Here is a 24860-nt window from a genome sequence, read left to right as displayed (position 1 = left end):
GCTGTTAGTCTGATGGGCTTCCCTTTGTGGGTAACCTAACTTTTCTCTCTGGCTGCCCTTAACATTTTTTCCTTCATATCAACTTTGGTGAATCTGACAATTATGTGTCTTGGAGTTGCTCTTCTCAAGGAGTATCTTTGTGACGTTCTCTGTATTTCCTGAATTTGAATGTTGGTCTGCCTTGCTAGGTTGGGGAAATTCTCCTGGACAATATCCTGCAGAGTGTTTTCCAGCTTGGTTCTATTCTTCCCATCACTTTCAGGTATACCAGTCAGACGTAGATTTGGTCTTTTCACATAGTCCCATACTTCTTGTAGGTTTTGTTTGTTTCTTTCTACTCTTTTTTCTCTAAACTTCTCTTCTCGCTTCATTTCATTCATTTGATCTTTAATCACTGATACCCTTTCTTCCAGTTGATCGAATCGGTTACTGAAGCTTGTGTATTTGTCACGTAGTTCTCGTGTCATGTTTTCAGCTCCATCAGGTCATTTAAGGACTTCTCTACATTGGTTATTCTTGTTTGCCATTTGTCTAATCTTTTTTCAAGGTTTTTAGCTTCTTTGCGATGGGTTCGAACTTCCTCCTTTAGCTCAGAGAAGTTTGATCATCTGAAGCCTTCTTCTCTCAACTGTTCAAAGTCATTCTCTGTCCAGCTTTGTTCTGTTGCTGGCGAGGAGCTGTCTTCCTTTGGAGGGGGAGAGGTGCTCTGATTTTTAGAATTTTCAGCTTTTCTGCTCTGTTTTTTTCCCTATCTTTGTGGGTTTATCTACCTTTGGTCTTTGATGATGGTGATGTACAGATGGGGTTTTGGTGTGGATGTCCTGTCTGTTAGTTTTCCCTCTAACAGTCAGGACCCTCAGCTGCAAGGTCTGTTGGAGTTTGCTCGAGGCCCACTCCAGACCCTATTTGCCTGGGTATCAGCAGCAGAGGCTGCAGAAGATTGAATATTGCTGAACAGCAAATGTTGGTGCCTGATTGTTTCTCTGGAACCTTCGTCTCAGAGGGGTACCCGGCCGTGTGAGGTGTCAGTCTGCCCCTACTTGGGGGTACCTCCCAGTTAGGCTACTTGGGGATCAGGGACCCACTTGAGGAGGCAGTCTGTCCGTTGTCAGATCTCAAACTACATACTGGGAGAACCAGGAGAACCACTACTCTCTTCAAAGCTGTCACACAGGGACATTTAAATCTGCAGAGGTTCTGCTGCCTTTTGTTTGGCTATGCCCTGTCCCCAGAGTTGAAGTCTACAGAGGCAGTCAGGCCTCCTTGAGCTGCAGTGGGCTCCACCCAGTTCAAGCTTCCTGGTTGCTTTGTTTACCTACTGAAGCCTCAGCAATGGTGGGCGCCTCTCCCCCAGCCTCACTGCCACCTTGCAGTTAGATCTCAGACTGCTGTGCTATGACAGAGGCCCCGTGGGCTTGGGACCCTCCGAGCCAGGTGCGGGATATAATCTCCTGGTGTGGCATTTGCTAAGACCCTTGGAAAATCATAGTATTAAGGGTGGGAGTGACCCAATTTTCCAGGTGCCGTGTGTCACCGTTTCCCTTGGCTAGGAAAGGGAATTCCCTTACCCCTTGTGTTTCCCAGGTGAGGTGATGCCTTGCCTTGCTTCAGTTCTCGCTTGGTGGGCTGCACCCACTGTCCTCCATCCACTCTCTGACATGCCCCAGTGAGATGAGCCCGGTACCTCAGTTGGAAATGCAGAAATCACCTGTCTTCTGTGTCGCTCACGCTGGGAGCTGTAGCCTGGAGCTGTTCCTATTCGGCCATCTTCTAGAATCACATTTCTAAAGAATTTTTTTTTTTAGTGGAAGAAGTCATATAAGAAAAAATGTTAGAACTCAACAATAATGAAAATACTGTATAGTAAACTGGGATGCAGCTGCAGCAGGACTTTTAAGAAACTGAGAATGCAAGTTTTGAGTGGAATTTGAAAATATAAGGGGGCAAGGTGAGTATAAGAAAACTTGAATTTTTTCCAATCTAAAGTACATAGTGAAAACTAAAATGAACTCAACAAGAAGAGAATAACCCAGTTTAAAAATAGACAAAGGATTTTAACAGGCATTTCTCCAAAGAAGATACACAGATGACTAATAAGCACATGAAAATATGCTCTACATCACTAACCATTAGGGAAGGGCAAATCAAAACCACAAAGAGATTATACTTAACACTCATGAGAATGGCTATTACTAAAACAACAAAGAGAAAGCAAGTGGTGTTGAGGATGTGGAGAAATTAGAACCCTTTTGCACTGTTGGTAGGAATGTAAAATAGTGCAGCCACTGTGGAAAATGATATTGGTGGTTCCTCAAAACATTAAACATGTAATTACCATATGATCCCGCAATTTTACTTCTGGGTATATGCCCAAAGAATTGAAAGCACATATGTTCATAGCTGCAGTATTCATAGTAACCAAAAGGTGGAAACAACTCAAATGTCCGTCAGTGGATAAATGGACAAACAAAATGTGGTATATGCATGTAATGGTGTGTTGTTTAGCGTTAACATGGAATGAAATTCGGATATGTTCTATAATGTGGATGAACCTTAAAGACATTATGCTAAGTGAAATAAGCCAGACACAAAAGGACAAATATTGTATGCTTTTCCGTACATGAGATTCCTAGAATAGTCAAATTAATAGAGATAGAAAATAGAACAGTTGTTAATACAGGCATGGTGGCAGGTAGAATAGGGAAATATTGTTTAATGGGTACAGAGTTTCAGTTTGGGTTAATGAAAAAGTTCTGGAGATGATGGTGGTGATGGTTGCATAACAGTGTGAATGTACTTAATGCCACTGAACTGTACACTTAAAAATTGTTAAAATGGTAAATTTTATGTACATTTTACCATAAAAAAATCACTAAGTAAAAATCCAGGAACGAAACTTAATCAATTTAACAATCATGACTGACTTGAATTTTACTAGGAGACAAGATTCTCAGGATTAAAGAACAAAATGCAGCTCTTTGTCCTTTTTAAGAAATATCTGAAACAAAATTATATTAAAGGCTAACAATAAAAGAAAAAAGAAAGACATATTTATTTTGGGTATAATATACACTACTCAGGTGACAGGTGCTCTAAAATCTCAGACTTTGCCACTATACAGTTCATCCATGTAACCAAAAACCATTTGTACCCCAAAAGTTAATGAAATAAAAAATATTTAAAATAAATGAATAAAAGGCGGGGTGCAGTGGCTCACACCTGTAATCCCAGCACTGTGGGAAGCAGAGACAGGTGGATCACTTGAGACCAGGAGTTCAAGACCAGCCTGGCCAACATGGTGAGACCCCGTCTCTACTAAAAATACAAAAAATTAGCCAGGCATGGTGGCATGCACCTGTAATCCCTGCTACTTGGGCAGTTGAGACAGGAGAATTGCTTGAACGTGGGTGGTGAAGGTTGCAGTGAGCCAACATCGCACCACTGCACTCCAGCCTGGGCAACAGAGCAAGACTCTTAAATATAAACAAGATTTGATGGCAACATCATATTACAGAAACTAAAACTTAGGGCAAAATTTGTGATGAACAGGGATGTCTTACAATGGAACAAAACTGCGCAACTTGTGAAGAGGAAGCAAAATTATGCACTTTTATGCATATGGCATTATTATATATCAGTGAATACATAAAGGCAAAATCTTTTTTTTTTCTTTTTTTGGAGACGGAGTCTCGCTCTGTTGCCCAGGCTGGAGTGCAGTGGGACAATCTCGGCTCACTGCAAGCTCCGCCTCCCGGGTTCACACCATTCTCCTGCCTCAGCCTCCCAAGTAGCTGGGACTACAGGCGCCGCCACCTCGCCCGGCTAGTTTTTGTATTTTTAGTAGAGATGGGGTTTCACCGTGTTTGCCAGGATGGTCTCGATCTCCTGACCTCGTGATCCGCCCGTCTCGGCCTCCCAAAGTGCTGGGATTACAGGCTTGAGCCACCGCGCCCGGCCATAAAGGCAAAATCTTTAGAAATTTATGAGTTTGATTTAAAAATACAATTATATTGGAAATTTATAATAGTTCTCTCAGTATTTGACAGATCAAAATGACAACACATATAAAAGTAATTAACGGTGATGCTTAGTTTAATAGAATACTACAAAAATAGAGAATATACTTTCTTATCACATTTCTGTGGGGAGAACTGGCCACAGATAAAACCTTTAAAGATTCAGAAGTAGAAAATCCTGTCATATTCCCTAATCACAAGGATATGTATAGTTTTTGTGATTCCCTACTCATAAGGACAAGTATAGCTTTTTTTGTTGTTGTTGTTGTTATTGTTTTTTGAGATAGAATCTTGCTCTGTCACCTAGGTTGGGCTGCTGTACAGTGGAGTGATCATTCCTCACTGCAGCCTCAACCTCTTGGGCTCCAGTGATGCTTCTGCTTCAGCCTCCTAAAAAGCTGGGACTATAGGTTTGGGCCACCACTCCTGGCTAATTTTTTTATTTTTTAAATTTTTTCTAGAGATGAGATCTTGCTGTTTTGCTTAAGCTGGGTCTTGAACTCCTGGGCTCAAGCAATTTCCCCGCCTTGGTCTCATAAAATGCTGAGATTATGGCATGAGCCACGGCGCCCAGCCTAAATAGAGTTTTAAGCTGTGGTTTTGGGTTGATATGTGGGCTCCCAAAATTCCTATGTTGAAATCCTTAACCCACGTATCTCAGAATATGACCGCCTTGGAGATACGGTCCTCACAAAGGTAATCAAATTAAAGTGAGGTCATTAAGGTGGGCCCTAATTTAATATGATTGTTCTCCTTATAAAAAGGGGAAATTTGGACACAGACACACGTAAAAGGAAGATGATGGGAAGACACAGAGAGAAAACAGTCATCTACAAACCAAGGAGAAAGTCCTGAAACTGATCCTTCCCTCACAGCCATCCAAAGGAACCAATCCTGCCAACACCTTAATCTGAGACTTCTAGCCTCCAGGACTGTAAGACAGTAAATTTCTGTTGTTTAAGCCACCTAGTTTGTGGTACTTTGTTATGACAGCCCTAGCAAACTAATACAGCTACCATTTCAAACTTGAAAATATTCTGCTGGATAGTTTTAAGATCAGAGAAGTTTTAAGCTAAAGTAAATGCAAATGAGAACATTTTACATTAAAAATGTGAGGGCTCCTCCTTTCCTGAATGGGATTTGGCCCCCTTATAAAGTTAAAACTGTAGAAGAGATTTTATAGACTTTAAGTGCTGGTGTTTTGTTTTGTTTTTGTTTTTTGTTTTTGAGACCTGGTCTTGCTCTGTGGTCCAGGCTGGAGTGCTGGAGTGAATATGTCTCACTACAGCCTCAACCTCCTGGGCTCAAGCAGTCCTCTTGCCTCAGCCTCCCATGTAGCTGGGACCACAGGTGGATTGCTTGAGTTTAGGAGTTTGAGACCAGCTGGCAAATGGCAAGACACCATCTCTACTAAAAATACAAAAAAGTAGCTGTGTGAAGTCATGTGTGCTTGTGGTCCCAGCTACATGGGAGGCTGAGGTGGGAGGATTGCTTGAGCCTGGGAGTTGGAGGTTGCAGTGAGTCGAGATTGTGCCACCGCACTCCAGCCAGGGTGACAGAGCGAGACCCTCTCTCAAGAAAAACTGAAAATAAGCAGAGCCTCTAAAACTCAATAAACTAGAAGAAAACAAATATAAATCTATTTAAATAAGATAAATGTGACAAATGTGGTAAGTGGAATTAATTAGGAAATTAGTTAGCAACAAGAAAAATAGAATCGTTGAATAAAACCAAGAACTGGTCTTTCAGAAGACACATCTTTAAGAAGTTTCACCAAGAAAAATAGAAAAACCATGAACATCAAGAATAAGATAAGAGATTTCACACGGATATGGATGAAATAAGGAATTATAAGTTTGGGGGCAGAAAAGTGGAAAGTCCAGAGGAAATAGGTGATTTTCTAGGAAGAAATAAGTTACCAAAATTGATTCAAGAAGAGGTCAACATATAAGTAAACTTCCAATGACCAAAAGTATTCAAACAGCCATTACTAAGGAGGAACAAAGTAAAGATGGTTTTAAAAGACAAGTCTTATGTAGTCTTCAATAGTAATACTTAGTTCTTGTATATTGTGCTACGGTTTGAATGTGTCCTCTCCAAAATTCAGGTGTTAATACTTACCGGCCAATGTAAAGATATTAAGAGGTGGGGTCTTGAAGAGGTGATTAGGTCATGAGGGTTCCTCCTTTCCTGAATGGGATTAGGCCCCCTTATAAGAAGGCTTCATGGAGGGAGTTTGTTCTGCTTGCCCTTCTGTCTTCTGCCATGTGAAGACACAATGTTCCTCCCTTCTGGAAGGGATACAGCAACAAGGTGCCATCTTGGAAACAGAGCAGCCCTCACCAGACAACTGAACCTGTTGGTGCCTTGATCTTGGACTTCCCAGCCTCCGAAACTGAAAAAATACATTTCTGCTCTTTATAAATTTCCCAGTCTGTGATACTCTGTGATGGCAGCACAAAACAGACTAAGACAATATGTAACTATATAATATAGTTTTAATATTATTCTAGGTTCTAAGGTCTAGAATAGTACTTAACAAATTTAACAAGAAATGTGTAAGACCTATATGAGGAAGATGACAAAACTATAAAGGCAAAATAAGATCTGAATAAATGGAGACACCACTTATCTGCTTGGGAAAGCATTTAAACATGTCCATTCTCTTAAGCTAATATATAAATTTTAATGCAAAACCATGTTATTTCTTAAAAAACAAAAAACAAACAAACAAAAAAACCTTAAGCTCATCTGGGAGAATTAAGTAAATAAAAAATGCCAGTTTTTTTTTTTTTTCTTTTCCTTTTTAGACAGGGTCTCACTCTGTTGTTTAGGCTGGTGTACAGTAGTGTGAACATGCCTCACTGTAGCCTCAACCTCCTAGGCTCAAGTGATCCTCTTGCCTCAGCCTCCTGAGTAGCTGGGACCACAGGCGTGTGTTACCATGTTCAGCTAATATTAAAAATTTTTGTTGAAACAGGGTCTCACCATGTTGCCTAGGCAGGTTTCCTGGGCTCAGGCTCTATCCTCTTCTATCCTCCTTTATCCTCTGTCCTCTGCCTTGGCCTCCCAAATATTATAGGCACCTGCCCAAAAAAAAATTTTAATAAGGCAGTTAGGACTCCATAAATATCAGAACACAGTATAAAGTTACAGTGATTAAAACAGCATGATATTTGTTGAAGAACAGACAGACTGGGAGACAGAGTTAGTCTCTCCCCAAAGAGACCCTTGTATGTATAGGTACTTAGAATCTGAGTCAGGCAATCAGATCAGTGGGGAAATGAATTATTTAATAAATGTTGTTAGGACAATTCATTGTGGGGGGCAGATCCCTACTTCATCCCATACACTGAAAATAAATAGCAGATGGATTAAATAACTGTTTAAAACAAAAGTGTAAGAAGGCCAAATAAAAGTCTAAGAGAATATTTTCAAAATCTTAGAATGAGGAAAACCTTCCGAAGCAAGACAATAAAAAAACCATTAAAAAAATTAACAGATCCAAGAACTGAAAACACACACATCTTTGTGACAGAAAGTTAAAAGGCAGCAACAGACTGAGGGAAACTATTTGCAAAATATATGACAGAGTAGACATGAAATCTACTATAATTAACAAGAAAAAGACCAAGAATCAGGAGAAAAGTAGAGAAACATATAATAGGCAATTTACTGAAGAGAAAACCCAGTGAACTGTGTAAAAAGATACTCGACTTTTCTAGAGGACACAGAATGACTATCATATATCAAGCATTGCTTATGTAGTCTTTCACAGTCCTGTCAAGGCAGGTATTATTCAGTTCATTTAATAAGTGAGAAAACCGAGTCTTAGAATTAGTAACTTATGGTGGACATTTTTTCAAATACTGTAATTTATCAAAGTGGAATATTTTTTGCATTAAGTTAAAATCCTTTATTCTCTAATTCACAATTATCTTTAATATAAATTTTGTTTTCAGAATACACTTGAAGGTGTTTATTTAGTATCGCCCCTTGAAGAGAAAGGGCAAGGAAAGAAATGCAGTTGGCTACCCTTGATCATGTGACCCTAACAGGTTAAGCTTTCAGGACACACACTTGCATGCATATATATTTGACTTGAGTAGATAGACAAGATTTTTACGAGGATTTGTTTCTATTTTACTTTGGCAAATACTGCATGAATCATGTCTCTAGATTTTGACTGGTTGGGTACTTTTTTTATATGCCTGAACTTCTTGGCATAGTATTGAATTGTCTTTCAAGTGATCCAAATAAATAATACATATCTATACATTTATATCACTGTAAATTTGGAAATGCTGCCATAAGTGGGTAATGGTAATATCATAACTGAATAGACATGCAGGAGACCAATTTGAGGTCTATTTGAGGAGAGGGTAGGAGGGCAAAAGCTGTTTGGACATGTTGAATTCACTGTGCTTCTGAAGGCCAATAGTAAGAATTAGCTGATAGTTGAAATTTTGACTCTAGACTTGGAACTGACAAGTTGAGTCTTGTCTTTGTACTCAGTGTTCTACTGAAACAAGTTGTATGTAGTCAGGAGGTGGGTTGTGTTAAGGGCTGAGGAGGGAGAAAGCCATTATCCATGATAGGTTTATGTATTTGGCTTAGTCTTTATTAAAAAAAAAAAAAAAAGTAGAGCAAGAAATGTTCCTTTGGCTATGATTAATTCTCATGAAACCAGAACAGTTCTCCCCACTTAAATTATTACCATTAAGCAGTGGTTGCCTTTATCGCATATACAGAATTCTATAAAAATGTTATTCCAAGGTTTTAGTACTTGAAGTAGCCCAAAAACATAGTAATTTTTTAAACTACTTCCCAGTGGAGTGTTTTTCTGCTTAATAAGGAAATAGTCACGTGGCATCCAAACTCTATACAAGCAGTACTATGTCCTTTGTCCTCACGCAAATCTTCCTTAATGTTCCTTAATGTTATGTTAATGCACCATCAGAAATGGTTGCAAAAGGCTACGCATTGGCTGAGGAGCTAGCAAGAACGGCAGAGTGGACCATACTCAACTCGTATGTAGGAGTTGGCACCGTCTTCAACTGTACCCCAACCCCAAAATATGAGAGTCCACATTTTCAGGGGATTTTCACATGAAAGAGATGATAATTCCTGGTTAGCCAAGTGTAGCTTCATAGCACGGCCTTCTCTTAATCTTTAGTTTTTTGCTGTCCCCAGTTTTCTACTATTTGCTGCCAGGTTATCATCTTGCCTTTTGCTTATTTCTTCTTACTCTCTTCCCTCCTTTCTCTGACAGCCATCACTTCTTTATACCTACCTTCAAAGTTATAACAGAACTCATGTGAATAATCAGTTCTCTTTAAAATAGAGGGCACATGATTATTATGCCTGTTTGTCTTCTCAAGCAAACTAGACAAGGATTAGGGATGGGAGGATACCCGGAAGGGTGTGGTATTGGTGGTAATTGGATTACTGAGAATTTGGTTATTGGCCTTGTTTTACTTTGTGGTTGTTAATGCTGAATGAAAGGATGCATGTGAAACTTATAGGAAAATAGCCAACTCCTGTCACAGAAATGTTACAAACTCTGTGTTGCCTAAAGAAAGTAAAATAGAAGGACATAACGATTGCAAGCTATTTGGCTTTTTTTTCTCTCTCTCTTATTTGGCTTTTAAAAATGACTTTTAGCTGGGCACGGTGGCTCATGCCTCAGCACTTTGGGAGGCTGAGGCAGGTGGATCACCTGAGGTCAGGAGTTCAAGACAAGCCTGGCCAGCAAGGTGAAACCCTGTCTCTACTAAAAAATACAAAAATTAGCCGACTGTAGTAGTGGGCGCTTGTAATCCCAGCTACTCGGGAGGCTGAGGCAGAAGAATCACTTGAACCCGGGAGGCAGAGGTTGCAGTGAGCTGGGTTCGCACCATTGTACTCCATCCTAGGCAAAAAGAGTGAAACTCATAAACAGACAAACCCAGCTACTCGAGAGGCAGGAGAATCGCTTGAACCGGGGAGGCAAAGGTTGCAGTGAGCCAAGATCACACCATTGTACTCCAGCCTGGGCGACAAGAGCGAATCTCCATCTCAAATAAATAAATAAATAGTAAAAATAAAAATGACTTTTAAAGCTGAAAGTTAACATTATTTGCAAGACGGAGTTTTAAAAATCATATTCTCCAGGGGCATTAAGTTAACTCTCTTTGTGCTCCAGCTATTTAGCTTTCAGGAGCTTAGCGTTTTATTGTAAACCAACATTGTGCACCGTCTTGATCTGAGGTGAATGCCAGGGAATTGCTTTTTAAAGTGATTTTTAGAATGAAAGAAAACCATTTCATTCTCTGATTTGCCCTCCCTTAAAAAACCCCACTCTGCATTTCTGTCTTATGGCTTCTGTACTGCATCGGTCCTCCTCAAGCCGGCCAGCTCCATGCGGAACATTCTGTTGCTTTTTCAGCATAAAGCAGGTCTATTGTGATATTTATCTGAATTCAAGCAAGGCTAATTAAAAGAGCTGCTGACAGTTGTTGTGATCTGACTTTGACTGCAGCTTGATGGTCATTATGGGTAAATAATGAACCAGGTCTGCAAATGTAGCAGCTGCCAACTTGGGCTAGAAGAACGGCTATTGCTTCCAATTTAAGGATCTATCGACCGCTTCTCTTCTCCCTGCAGATCTTCTGCAGAAAACTAATGTTTTCTGCTGCTGTGTATTGTGGTTTCAGCTGTTTCAGATATAGCCTATAATTTCCTTCTTTAATATTTAACTTAGGACATTATTAGCTTTCAGAGTTAACAACTTTTCTATTTTGAAGAAGTTCAGCTTTGTCCTTGTGTACACTTTAGCTGATCAGCTATAGTTTATTTATATGCATTTAATTTGTGTGTTGTGCAGGAAATGGCTAGTCTTTAAGAGCAAGGTCTAGCTTTATTAAGATGTTTCACAATCCTATGTAGATGCCTCTTCTAAAAAAAGAGATAGATGCATGTCCCTTGCTTTTGTTTTCTTAAAGATAAACACCTACCAAATCTCAGTTTTGAGTTTTGTTCACTTTGTCAATGGCTTATGAAATATTTTGATGCAGAACTCTATTTATCAATTCAGAGGAACTGCTGCAGTGACTTTCATTAAAATGCAATACTGAATATATTGTCACTCCATCATGAGCTTTTCCTTGTCCTATTAGCAAGTAGGAACAGGTGCATTAAGGTAAGAGAGAAGGCAAATTGCATTCATAGATTAATATTCTTCCTGCAGATTTTTCATACTTGTGAAATACAGTTTCTGGATTTAAAAGTCATATTCTAGAATTTAACACAAGCCAGCACTTAACAACACATCCCTAACATTTATTCAACTGCCATAGAAAAGACTGAGTGCATTATGTAAAGTCTGAGGATACAGTGGTGCTTTGTGCATAATGCAGCAGAGCTTTGAGACCTTGCTGGGAGGAAATGATCCCAAACATGCTCCTGAAAGACAAGTCTTACTCTAAAAAATAATGATGAAAAATTGCTTATTTCTTCATGTATTTGTGTCTGTGTTTATTTCAGGAAAAGCTAACTAAACTTTGTTTATCTGACTCCAGAAGAGTGCTGTGAGTGTTTTTGCTTTTCTGTTTCCAGCTTGGATAATGCCAGAAATAGTGTTAACAAGGGGTTATGTTATGCTGGCTTATGTTAAACCAGATCACCCCTAACATGTGCAAAGCCATTCATCTGTGTCACCAAAACCCAAGAGAACATCTGACATGGACTCTGAAACAGAAACAGTGATCACTTACAAATCAAACATGGCACGCTCTAAACTGATTGTGCACGGCAATCTTTTCTAGAAAGGACAACTAATTGAACATGATAAAGTGTAAAGTTAATTAACACCCTTAAATTTGTTGATTACTTTCACGGGATTATATTGTTCGTTGAGTAGCAGCTTTCTGTCCCAGCTGTCGCCTTTTTCTGTGAATGTCGCTGGTAAACAATAGAGACACCATAACAAGTCGTAAATGGTCCCTGTGACAGCAGCCCCTTGTGAGGCTGCATCTGTAGAAAATGATTAGAACAATTGCATTTTAAAGATGGCTCACATTGCAGCCCAAGTCCCATTGGTGCTCTTCTTGATGTCTTTTGATGGCACACTGGTTAAAACATTTAAGTTCTTTTGAGTAAATTAAGTGATTTACTATGTTTGGCTATATATCAACGGAAGTGCTTTGGTGGCAATATTTTTACAGTATTAAAGACAAATATAAGTTGAATTGTACTTTTTAGTTTTATGTCTCTTCCCTCTTTGGACTTGAAGCCTTCTTTCCAATAGCCATAGAATTGAAAATGATCTCCTTATTAGTAACTTGGGAGTGGTTAATCTAAGTTATCAGCAGCTGCATCATTGTTTATCTATCATAATTCTTTGGGTCAGCTTTTCAGTAAGGCTAAATTCCAAATTTCAGCTCTTTGCTACTGTTAGGTCAAAGACTTTGACATGTCTAAGCTGAATAAATTCACTTGTTATGTTTAAATTTTTTATAACATTTGTGTAATAGCTGTATACCTTTCCAATGTATTGCTTGATTTGAGTGTCAAAGTTAGTATGGCCAGTGTTTTCATCACTGTTTTCAGATGAAGAAACCAAGATTGAGAGGTGTTATGATTTCTTTCCAAGTTTTTTAACTCAATCACGTTTTTCACTTTTAACTCTTCATAATAATGTCCCCATACATGTACACTTATGCTTATGCATGCTTATGTAGCAGTAAATGAAAATGCCATTACCACATGTGAAGAATCATGCTGCCCCAAAGTTGAGCTTTTAAAAAAAGTAATTGACAAATAAAAGTTGTATATATTTTGTGTGCATGTTATAAAATATGTATACATTGTAGATTGGCCAAACTGAGCTAGTTAATTACACATACGGTTAATTAACTGAGCTAGTTAATAACCGTGTGTGTGTGTGTGTGTGTGTGTGTGTGGTGTGGTCAAGTTACTTAAAAATCTACTCTCAGTAATTTTCAAGATTACAATAAATACATTGATACTAAAAAGAGTTTTTTGATAAACTAGAAAATATTGTCTTAATGAGTCTTAGTGAGGATTATTGGTCATTTTATTAGCCATTGATATCTGCCTGCCTACTAAGAAGAAAATTAACATTTATCAGATACATGCCATGTGCTGGGTGCAACAATTCAAACAGCTCATGCCCATAAGGATCTTAATAAGACACACCAGAAAAATCATTGATTAGAGTAGTGTAAGTGCTTTATTATAGATATCACCAGGAATGTTTTAAGGATAGAGAAAGGGGGGGTCATGAAATACTTCTCAGAGTTGACATGAGTTGAGTCTTGAAAAATAAGCAGGAGTTAGCCAGGCAAAGAAGGCAGAGAAGGGTATTTCATGTGAGGGAACAGCCCAAGATAGGCATGGGTACATGAAAAATCATTGCACATTCTGGCCATTGCAAACAGTTTTCAGTGTGCATTGAGTGGTAGTTTTTGTTGCAAGGGTTAGATGAGGAGACCAAAGAAGTAATTAGGATTCACTGACAAGGAAAATAAAGATTTAAAAATCAGAGGTCATTTAAGGAGAGAGGAGAAAATTGATTGCTTCCTACAACTCAAGACAGAAGAGAGGGTACAGTGAGTTATGTAGTTCACCTTTTTGCCGAAGCAGAAATATACAGGTACTTCAGAAAGAATAACTTAATGGAGAAAAAATGGGAGGAACTTTGAGACTATACAAGAAATGTTGGCTGGGCGTGGTAACTCACACCTGTAATCCCAGCACTTTGGGGGGCCGAGGCAGGAGGATCACGAGGTGAAGAGATCGAGACCATCCTGGCCAACATGGTGAAACCCTGTCTCTACTAAAAATACAAAAATATTAGCTAGTTGTAGTGGCACGCTCCTGTAGTCCCAGCTACTTGGGAGGCTGAGGCAGGAGAATTGCTTGAACCTGGGAGGCAGAGGTTGCAATGACCTGAGATTGCGCCATGGCACTCCAGCCTGGGCGACAGATTGAGACTCCGTCTCAGATAAAAAAAGAGGAAATGTTAAGTAATAATGAATATTGTTTTCAGTTGCTGGTTATTTTCATGCTAATGTATAACTTAAGACTTGAGCCTGTTTTCATTCTCATATCAAATAAAACTGCCCAAAGATTAGGAGACAGATAAGCATAAATGTTAGAATGAGGTGATTTAAGTTTTACTTATTTTATAGGTATAAGGCTAAGACTAGCCTGAAAAGGATACAAAGCAAGAACCAAGCTTCAATTCAGTTTATCTTGGGAACAAAAGGTCACTATTTTTGATGCAAAAATGTGGAAACATTGTTCATTACTTCATTTACTGTTCCTGCATGAAGTTCCAAATGAGAATTTTTAAAAATATGGAACTCAGTTCAAGGAAAAGATGCTTGCTCCCAAATAGGGTTTCCCAAGACTTCTAAGATACTCAGATCCATATTTGAGATTTGTTGTGAGATACTATGGTTTCTTTTTTTTTATTGTTCTTAATGCTGATTTTGTTTTCTTTTGAAAATTTGATTTCGTTTTTTAATTGACAAATAAAAATCGTATATATTTAGCATGTACAATATATTTTGAAATATGTACATATTGTGGAATGGCTAAACCGAAATCATTAACATATGCATTACCTCACATACTATTTGTGTGATAAAAGCACTAAAATCTACTCTCTTAGCAATTTTCAAGAATACAGTACATTGTTATTAACTGTAATCACTATGTTGTCCAGGTCTCTTGAACTTACTTCTCCTTATTTCTGATTTTCTAAAAGCTCTCTAATTTTTTGCTCTGATAAGCATACCCACATTGGTTGTGAAGAGAGGTAGAGTGTTATGTGCATTTAGAGAACAGGCAGAACTCAGCATCTAATAAAAAGCATACCAGATTACCTGCTCAGTTCATGTTAGTTAAACTGCTCTGAACTAGATTTGCAAATGGATTCAGAATACCTATATTCTTATCAGAGTTTTTATATGCCTACCTACAGTTGACAGCAAGAATATTACTCTTCAAGAACAATTTGTTGTTTTTTCACCCCTTCTCTTTCTGAGAATTATTCTTTCAATGACGAAGGTTGAAAAATGAAAGGAAAGGGGGAATCAGGATTTGGCGGTGATTGCCCTCATTCATCTGATACTTGGTATGTGATGCTACCTTTTGGCATTTTCTTCTAGTTATACATCTCTTTCCCTAATTATATTTTGTACTTTTTGAGTGCAAAGACTAGGTTTTATAACTACCATGACCTTACATTTTGGACTTTCTGTGATAGTCGTATTTCAAGTAGTTTCTGAATTTAACAGAAAACAAGTCCTTACTTTTGATTCAGCAAATATATTTACTTGTTGAATCTTTACACATAGCACAAAGATCTAGCAAGTTGTTAAAGGCACTGAATAAATATTTGCTGATGATATTTTTCCTCTTTGGACCTCTGTACAACTGTATACCCTCTAATAGCATGAATCTGACTCTTTTATTAGCTATATGTATTTTCCTTATCCCTTCCGCTACCTCCATTCTCCAGCGTCTCCCTCCCCCCAGCATCACAAGCAAAAGATTTCAAACTCGTTGAGAACAAGGATTGTTTCTTCCTCTTTCTCAGGGTTGAGGACCACTGAAGAATGGATCTCCAATGATCACATTTTTGATGTCAACTATAAGTAGGTGTGGAAGGGAAGAAGGAAGGTAGTTTAGCAAATGGAGTCATCTATGATACCTTTTTTTTTTTTTAAGAGATAGAGGCTGATTTAGAGGATTTGTGCTTAGATTTAAAAGTGCTTCTCCCCTATAAGGCTTACTAAAATCAAAACAGATTACCAAGAGAAGTGACAGATGTCTATCACTTTAAAATCAGGGTAGTCAGCTACCCATTTTGCACGGTCTGGGCATTTGCTGAAAACATTTATTTGTACAAATGAGTGCAGTGTTTCCGATTCTAGTATTATGGGAGAGAAACACTAGAGACATCATCACAGGAAAGTGTTAGAAAAAGCACTAAAGGCAGCCACAAATATTTAGGCTTTTTAGGGTTAATGTAGTTACATGAGAAAATTTTTTTTCTCATTTGGAACTATTTTTTTTTTGTACAAAATAAAACATGCCATAGTTTTGTGTGTTAATATAATAAATATGGGAAAGTGGATGATTATGAACTTGAAAACCCAAAATTATAGAATTTCAAAACCTTAAAAGGAATTCAGTGGTAGTTTTCTCTAACCACTTCACATCCTAGATGAAGAAACAGGGTGAGCAGCATTTAATGACTTGCTGGAATGACAGAAATGCTTTGTCTGTAATCCTTGGCATCTCGTGCATATCTTGTGAGAGCAGTTATCACATGGTATTACAGTTGTGGTCTGTTTCCTGGACTTTCCTTCTCTCTTGCCTCCTGAGAATCTCTTATGTACTAGAGCTGGTGGATGTGAGTGAATGAGCCTACAATTACTACCCTCATGGAGCTAGTGTTATTCTAGGGAATACAGACCAGAAACAAATGAAAGTGTTAAAGAGGTGATAAATGCTATGAATAAAATTGAAGCAGGAAAAGGAGACAGCGAAGAGATGCTTGCTATTTTAGATTGTTAGGTTGAGTGGTCAGGGAAGGCCTCTCTCAAGAGGTGAATTTTGAACAGAGGCCTGAATGAACTAAACTATACCAGTCATGAATATCTGGGGGAAGAACATTTCAGGCAAAAGGAATAGCCAGTTCAAGGCTTTGAGATGGGAGCATACTTCACCTGTTTCAAGAACAGCAAGGAGGGCAAGGTGGCTGCAAAGCAACAAGTGATGGGAAGAATGATATGAAATGAAATAGGAGAGGTAGCCCAGAGCCATGTCATGTAGGGCTTTGTAGGACTTGGGATTTTATACCAAGAGTGATAGGAAGTCTTTGGAGGGTTGGGAATAGGGAACAAACATGAGCTGGGTGAACTAGATGTATATTTTAAGAGGATTCCTCTAACTGCTATATGGAGAACAGACTACAGAGACAGGAGGAGAAAGGAAATAAAGTAGGAGACTATTGCAGTAATCCAGGCAGGAGTTACCTGTGGCTCAGACCAGGTTAGTAGGGACGGACAGTGAGAGAAGTGGCTGAATCACCAGTGCCTAACTTGTTAGGAGCAGGGACATTTGTGATTCATCCTTCACCCAAGGGCTTAGCACAGGGTCTGATTCTTAGTAGGTGCCCAGTTAATTGTGTTGAATAGATAAAACAAATGCAGATTTCTTGTGTCTTCCCCATTCACTATGCTGCCAATGAAAGATTTTGCAAGAAGTCTTCACGGTGATGTCATCTTAACATAGTGGCTGTAGACCACTAAAGTTTTTCTTAACCTGAGCCACCCTGCTTCTGTTATTTACAGGTGCAGCTCAAACCCACTAATACTTAAAAAGAGAGGCTAAAATTATCCCAGAGAAGACAATGGCTTAAGTAACTAAATAGGAAAATGTCCACTTCACAAATTCAAGTTAAAAAGTAGTAAGCCCTTACATTTAAATAGCATTTTTAGCTGGGCAGGGTGCTCATGCTTGTAATCCCAGCACTTTGGGAGGCCAAGGCAGGAGAATTGCTTGAGCCCAGAAGTTCGAGACCAACCTAAGTGAAACCCCGTCTACCAAAAACAACAACAACAACAACAACAACAACAAACGGCTGAGGTGGGAGGATTGCTTGAGCCTGGGAGGTTGAGGCTGCAGTGAGCTATGATCATTACACTCCAGCCAGGGTGACAGAGCAAGACCCTGTCTCAAAAAATAAATAAATAGCATTTTTATTTTACAGCATACATTTACATATTCACAGCCAGTCTATGAAGAGGTTATTAATACTTTTCCTGTTTTATACACTGAGACTCAGAAGTTAAATAATTTGTCACACAGTTTGCCAGCAAGTGGCACATACCCAAAACAAAATATAACATCTCCAGATATTTTACCCTTTATACCATGCTTATTAATTTATTTATCAACCAACCATTTGTTGAGTATATCATGCACTAGAATAGATAATGGGGATGCTGGCAAGCCATGCCCCCAGTGCTGACTTTGTGGGAAGTTTATGATGGAGGAATCAGACAAGAAAATCCAAGATTTTAATAAAGTATGACAAATGCTGTAATAGAATTAAGCACAGGGTAGATTTTGGTTTTGTATATACAATTATTAAAATATACAGTAAAATAAATATTTCTTCCAGTATTCTAGCAGCTACCCGAGTATGCATTCTGTGTTTTTATATTTTAGAAAATGGACTTGAATCGGCCGGGCGCGGTGGCTCAAGCCTGTAATCCCAGCACTTTGGGAGGCCGAGACGGGCGGATCACGAGGTCAGGAGATCGAGACCATCCTGGCTAACACGGTGAAACCCCGTCTCTACTAAAAAATACAAAAAAACTAGCTGGGCGAGGTGGCGGGTGCCTGTAGTCCCAGCTACTTGGGAGGCTGAGGCAGGAGAATGGCGTAAACCCGGGAGGCGGAGCTTGCAGTGAGCTGAGATCTGGCCACTGCACTCCAGCCCGGGCGACAGAGCAAGACTCCGTCAAAAAAAAAAAAAAAAGAAAAAAGAAAATGGACTTGAATCAAAATGGCATGTCATTGTAATAAATTTATTCATTTTTGATAGACATAAAAATCTATACAATGTCTTATGAAATCCATAAGCTGTCTTACACAGCTTTAGAGTCGCAGCTTTCTAGGTATTCTTTCCTAAGTTCATAATGGTTACATTTATTTCAGGATAATTTCGGTCTCTGTTTTGATTTTGAGACAGGGTCTTGCTCTGTTGTCCAGGCTGGAGTGCAGTGGCATGATCTCAGCTCACTGCAGCTTCCACCTTCTGGATTCAAGCAATCCTCTATCTCAGCCTCCTGAGTAGCTGGGACTACAGGCACATGCCACCATGCCCAGCTAATTTTTGTATTTTTTGTAGAGATGGGGTTTCGCCCTGTTGCCCAGGCTGGTCTCAAACTTCTGAGCTCAAGCAGTCCACTAGTCTCAGCCTCCCAAAGTGCTGGGATTACAGATGTGAACCACCATGCCTAGGTAATTTAGGTCTTAATTCTGCCTTTGCAGTGGGACTAGGCTTGATAGTGTTGTATGATTAAAGGAATATGTGTGAGAAGATAAGATTTGGTTCCAAGGAATGTCAAAACTTTAGAATTACCCATTTTAGTTAGACCCTTAGACTTTGGGATGTAGGTTATGATGAAGTCGGAAATAATTATGATACCACATCAATATGAGGGAAGAGTCGAACTACCACAGACCTCTGAATTAAAAGATAAACTATTCTTTCTTTTGTGGTCTTCTCTTGCTTAAGCAACTTATTTCTGCTTTTTAAAATATGTGTTTGAACAAGTGAGAAAGTACACCTGTCAAAAAACTAACCAGCTGAGAATCACTGTCAACATTAATTTTTTTTAAATAAATGACTCTGAAGCTATTTAGCAGTCTATAATCTAAATACAAAGCAAAGCTATTGATCTGTGATGGATAGTGCTGGATTTGTTTGTAAGCTTTGACTTAAATCGTCTACTTAATTTCTCTAGGTGAGATCAACAGGATTAGGAGGAATGGTGGTTATATGGTTTAAATAAAAATGGCTATAGAAATTGAGCAAAATAATTGTAAAACATTAATGGTTTACCATTTTGATAAAGTAAACTAGAAACTAACAAAACAGTGGTCACTTAAATGTTAATAAGAATGTTTGAATGACATAGATTGGCTAACTGAAAGCATTTTTTATAAATTGGGTTTTTGTATATAATCCATTTCAAAGTGAAGATATTGCAAAATAATGTAATTTAACCATATGCGTGAGCATCTCAGGTTTTCAGAACATGTGGGCACTCACTATTCCAAGATTGTTTGGCTAGCATAATGCTGACTTTTTTTTGACTTTTAATAATTGGTTATGAATAGTATAAACTGTAAAATAGAAAGCAAAATATTCACAATTTGAATGAAATAGGTATCTCTTCACTTGGGCTTTTAAAAAACATATAAATACTGTATTTTATTGAATACATTAAATTCAAAAGCATGCCATTACTTGCAGCTGTCTATTCTAATGGCCAGGTTTCATACATACTACAGACAATTACAGTTTCTTTGTTCTTACCATACTGTAAAATAAGTTCTTCCACATACTTGCCTGGGAAGTTTTGAAAAATAAAGCCTAGCTTGAAAATTATGAACCAGTATTTCTTTGAATATTAAAAACAGTAATAATACTCTTGATTTTATAGTTAATAAAAATTTAGATGAATGAAGCTTCTTCCTCTTCCTTTTAGGACAAGTCTAGATCATATCTTCTGTGCTAAATAAAAAGTTGTTTCTCCAGTCACTCGAATGAATGAACATGCATTAAGTCTTTGTTAAAAGCTACTAGGGAGTAGTGAAGTCAGTGTTAAAGTTTATTTCTTCTTCTTGCTCATGTCACTAAAAATAAATTGCCCAAAAGATGTATAGCAGGAAGGAAAAGAAAAATCAAATAATATTGAAAAGTACACATGAGAATAATCAGTCAAAATAAGCAACAGTTTTCCTTGCCTTAAAAAAAGAATCTACCATCTGAAATGCCTACTTGTTTAAGGAACAAAGAGCCAGGTCTCCCTCTTTGTAGATCTCACTTATAGATAGTATTTGGAGAGTGGGTGAGTGAGCAAGAACCCCAAATCCAAACGTGGGCAGCAGACCTCTCTCTGGCTGCTCTTTTGCTGATCAGGGCCCAGGTAAAATTTTTTTTGTATACTTTCTGTAACTTAATAGGTTTCTTAGGAGAATAATAGATGCATGGGAATAATAACATTTACATTTTAAGTTCCCTTATCTGTTAGGCCATGATTGTGCCGAAATGATTAAGGTGAGTTGAGATTGAGAGTATGACTGAATCTGTATGTCTCTTTTGGTTTGTGATTAATCTGGGTGATGATTGTTGAATATTTCTGTAGAGATTTAAGAGTATCTTATACATGCCTGGCATAAATACAGTTTGGAGGCAGGATGTTTTTAGTTGGTTTCTCTAATTTTATTATATGCCTAAAAATTTTAAGAAATGTATTCTTTTGCTTCTATCCCTTTACCCCCAAATGATCCAGGTGTAGGAGCTGCACGATCTGGGAACCTCACGTTTATGGTGGGAGGAGTTGAAGATGAATTTGCTGCTGCCCAAGAGTTGCTGGGGTGCATGGGCTCCAACGTGGTATACTGTGGAGCTGTTGGGACTGGGCAGGTAAGATTTTTACATTAATGACCTTGACTTGATGATGTAAAATTGACTAATGTTCCTTTCTCTTTCCTGATCATATTTTTCTTCTTCTTTCTTCAACCTTTGGATTCTTTCTTTGCTTAGATTTTTAAAAATTTATTTGGAATAAATTAGTTTTGCATCATTCCTGGTGGGCTTAAGCAGACATCAGTCAATTAACTTATTAAAAAAACTTCCATTATTGGCCAGACATGATGACTCATGCCTGTAATCCCAACACTTTGGGAGGCTGAAGCAGGAAGATCACTTGGGCCCAGGAGTTAGACACCAGCCAGGGCAACATACTAAGACCGCATCTCTACCATAAACAAAAAAATTAGTCGAGTGTGGTGACACACACTTATATAGTCCCAGCTACTTAGGAGGCTGAGGTGGGGGGATCACCTGAGCCCAGGGGTAGGGGATCGAGGTTGCAGTGAGCCATGATAGAGCCATTGCAGTCAGCCTGGGTGATAGAGCAAGAACCTATCTCAAAAAAAAAGAAAAAAGGGAAAAAAATTTCATTATTAGGAACTTGAGATGTCATCCCAGCAACTACTGAAATCATCCTTAAAACTGCTCTTATTTTGAAGTGCTTGTTTCTGAGTTGCTATTTTCCTCCACCTAATTTTGTAATTACAGTTGACCCTTGGACAACACAGATTTGAACTCCGTGGGCCCACTTATACATGTATTTTTTTCCATAGATATATTGAAAACTTTCTGAAGATTTGTGACAGTTTGAAAAAACAGATGAACCACATGGCCTATAAATACGAAAAAAATTGGCCGGGCGTGGTGGCTCACGCCTGTAATCCCAGCACTTTGGGAGGCTGAGGCGGGCGGATCACGAGGTCGGGAGATCGAGACCATCCTGGCTAACACGGTGAAACCCCGTCTCTACTAAAAATGCAAAAAATTAGCTGGGCGTGGTGGCGGGCACCTGTAGTCCCAGCTACTTGGGAGGCTGAGGCAGGAGAATGGCGTGAACCCGGGAGGCGGAGCTTGCAGTGAGCCGAGATCGCGCCACTGCACTCCAGCCTGGGCGACTGAGCGAGACTGTCTCAAAAAAAAAAAAACAAACCAAAAAAATTAAGAAAAAGATATGTCATGAACGCATACAATATATGTAGATAGATATTAGTTTATAAATATGCACAAATCTGTTACAAAGAGTGAAAATTTATCAAAATTTACAAACACTTATAGACCATACATGGCACCATTCACAGTTGGGAAAAGAAGTATTAAATCATAACAGCATAAAATTAACTGTAGTAATACTGTACTGCTGTAATAATTTTGTGGCCACCTCCTGTTGCTATTGCAGTGAACTCACGTGTTACAAGTATTAGGCATAAAATGTCATGTGACACTAATCATCTTTGTGTGAGTGGTTCATCTCTTCAGTAAATTGTATATCATAGTAAACACTGATCTCTTGGAATTCTCTTGTATTTTTTTTATCATGTTTAGTGCAATACCATAAACCTTAAATGACACCATAGGACCCATACAAAGTGCCACCAGTGATGCTGGAAGTGCTCCCAAGAAGCTGAGAAAAGTCATGACATCACAAGAAAAAGCTGAATTGCCTGATATGTACCATGGATTGAGGTCTGCAGTTGCATTTGCCCTCCATTTCAAGATAAACAAATCCAATGTAAGGACCATTGTAAAAAAAGAAAAGAATAGTCATGAACCCATCACTGCAGCTACTCCAGCAGGCTTGCACTTTCTGCAAAACATCTTTTTATCTCACATTGAAAATGTAGCTTTTATGTAGATGCAGGATTGCTATAGAAAGGCATACTTACATCTAATATGATTCAAGAAAAAGTGAAGTCATTGTATGACAACTTAAAGCAAAAAGAAAATGAAGGATCTAAAGCTGGAAAATTTAATGCCAGCAAAGGATGGTTTGATAATTTTAGGAAGAGGTTTGCTTAAAAAATGTCAAGATAATAAGTGACGTAGCTTCTGCCAACCAAGAGACAGCAGACAGTTCCCAGGTGCCATTAAGAAAAATAGTTGAAGAGAAAGGATATCTGCCTGAATGAGTTTTTAATCCAGACAGAAGTGCCCTATTATGGGGGGAAATAAAAAGGATGCTCAAAGGACATTTATTGGGAAGAGAAGCAAGCACCAGGATTTAAGGCAGGAAAGGATAGGCTAACTCTACTGTTTTGTACAAATGCAGTTGGGCTGATAATCAGGACTGCCCTTATCTATAAAGTTGCTAACTCCTGAGGCTTTGAGTAAAAAGATAAATACCAGCTGCCTGTCTTTTGGTTGTACAGCAAGAAGGCCTGGACAATGAGAACCCTGTTTCTGGATTGTTTCCATCAATGGCTTTGTCTCTGGAGTCAGGAAATACCTTACCAGTAAGGGACTGACTTTTAAAGTTATTTTGATATTGGACAGTACCCCTGGCCACCCAGAATAATATGAGTTCAACACTGAAGGCATCCAAGGGGCCAACTTGCCCCTAAACACAACACCCCTAATTCAGCCTCTAGATTAGGGGATCCTAAGGACCTTTAAGGCTCATTACACATGGTACTCTATGGGAAGGATTGTCACTGTGGATGAAAACCCTGATAGAACATCATGAAAATCTGGAACAATTACACCACTGAAGATGCCATTGTTACTGTAGAAAACACCTTGAAAGCCATCAAGTCCCTAACAGTAAATTCCTGCTGGAAAAAAGTGTCCAGATGTTGTACAGGACTTCACAGGATTTATGACAGGGCCAATCAAGGAAATCACTAAAGAGACTGGGCATATGGCAGAAAAGGTGGGGAGTGTATGAAAGCTTTCAAGATACGGATCTTGGAGAAATTCAAGAGCTAGTAGACACCACACCAGAGTAATTAACAGAAGAGACTTGATGGAGATGAGTGCTTCTGAACAGTGCCAGATGAGGAGGAAGATGATGTACTGAAAGCAGTGCCAGGAAACAAATTGACATTAGACAGTAAGGCAGAACGATTCTGATTATTCAAGACTCCTTTCAACTTCTTTTACAACATGGACCTTTCTATGATACAGACACTGAAAATAAAGCAAACAGTGGAAGACGGATTGGTACCATACAAAAACGTTTTTGGAGAAATGAAACAGCAGAAGAGTCTGATAGAAATTACAATTTCCATAAAGTTATCTGAAGTGTGCCGGCCCCTCCTGCCTCCCCTTCTACCACCTCCACCTCTTCTGCCTCTGTCACCCCTGAGACAGCAAAGAGCCAACACCTCCTCTTCCTCCTCAGCCTACTCATTATTAAGATGATGGAATTGAAGACCTTTATGATGATCCACTTCCACTTAATGAATAATAAATATATTTTATCTTCCTCATGATTCAGTAACATTTTTTCTCTAGCTTACTTTACCGTAAGAATACAATATATAATACATGTAAAAATATGTGTTAATCAACTGTTTGTTATTGACGAGGCTTCCAGTCAACAGTGGGCTATTAGTAGTTAAGTTTTTGGAGGGTCAAAAGTTATACATAGGTTTTTGACTGCAACTGGGGGTTGGTACCCCTAACCCCCTCATCATTCAAGGGTCAACTGTACTTGC

General features: G+C 38.7%; 1 protein-coding gene across 3 annotated transcripts in view; it reads left to right on the top strand.

Moving 5' to 3' along the window:
- HIBADH (3-hydroxyisobutyrate dehydrogenase) overlaps positions 1-24860 on the top strand; it is a 145404-nt gene that overhangs the window by 106822 nt on the left and 13722 nt on the right. For all 3 annotated transcript variants that reach the window (XM_011938596.1, XM_011938598.1, XM_011938597.1), the window contains one exon: positions 21125-21258. In XM_011938596.1, coding sequence (XP_011793986.1) covers positions 21125-21258 — 134 coding nt within the window. The remainder of the gene's footprint in view (positions 1-21124; positions 21259-24860) is intronic.

This window comes from Colobus angolensis, unplaced genomic scaffold (genome assembly GCF_000951035.1).
Source record: "Colobus angolensis palliatus isolate OR3802 unplaced genomic scaffold, Cang.pa_1.0 Scaffold175, whole genome shotgun sequence".
NCBI classification, from domain to species: domain Eukaryota; kingdom Metazoa; phylum Chordata; class Mammalia; order Primates; family Cercopithecidae; genus Colobus; species Colobus angolensis.
Note: the sequence above shows the minus strand (reverse complement) of the source record. Positions and strands in the feature narration are given on the sequence as shown.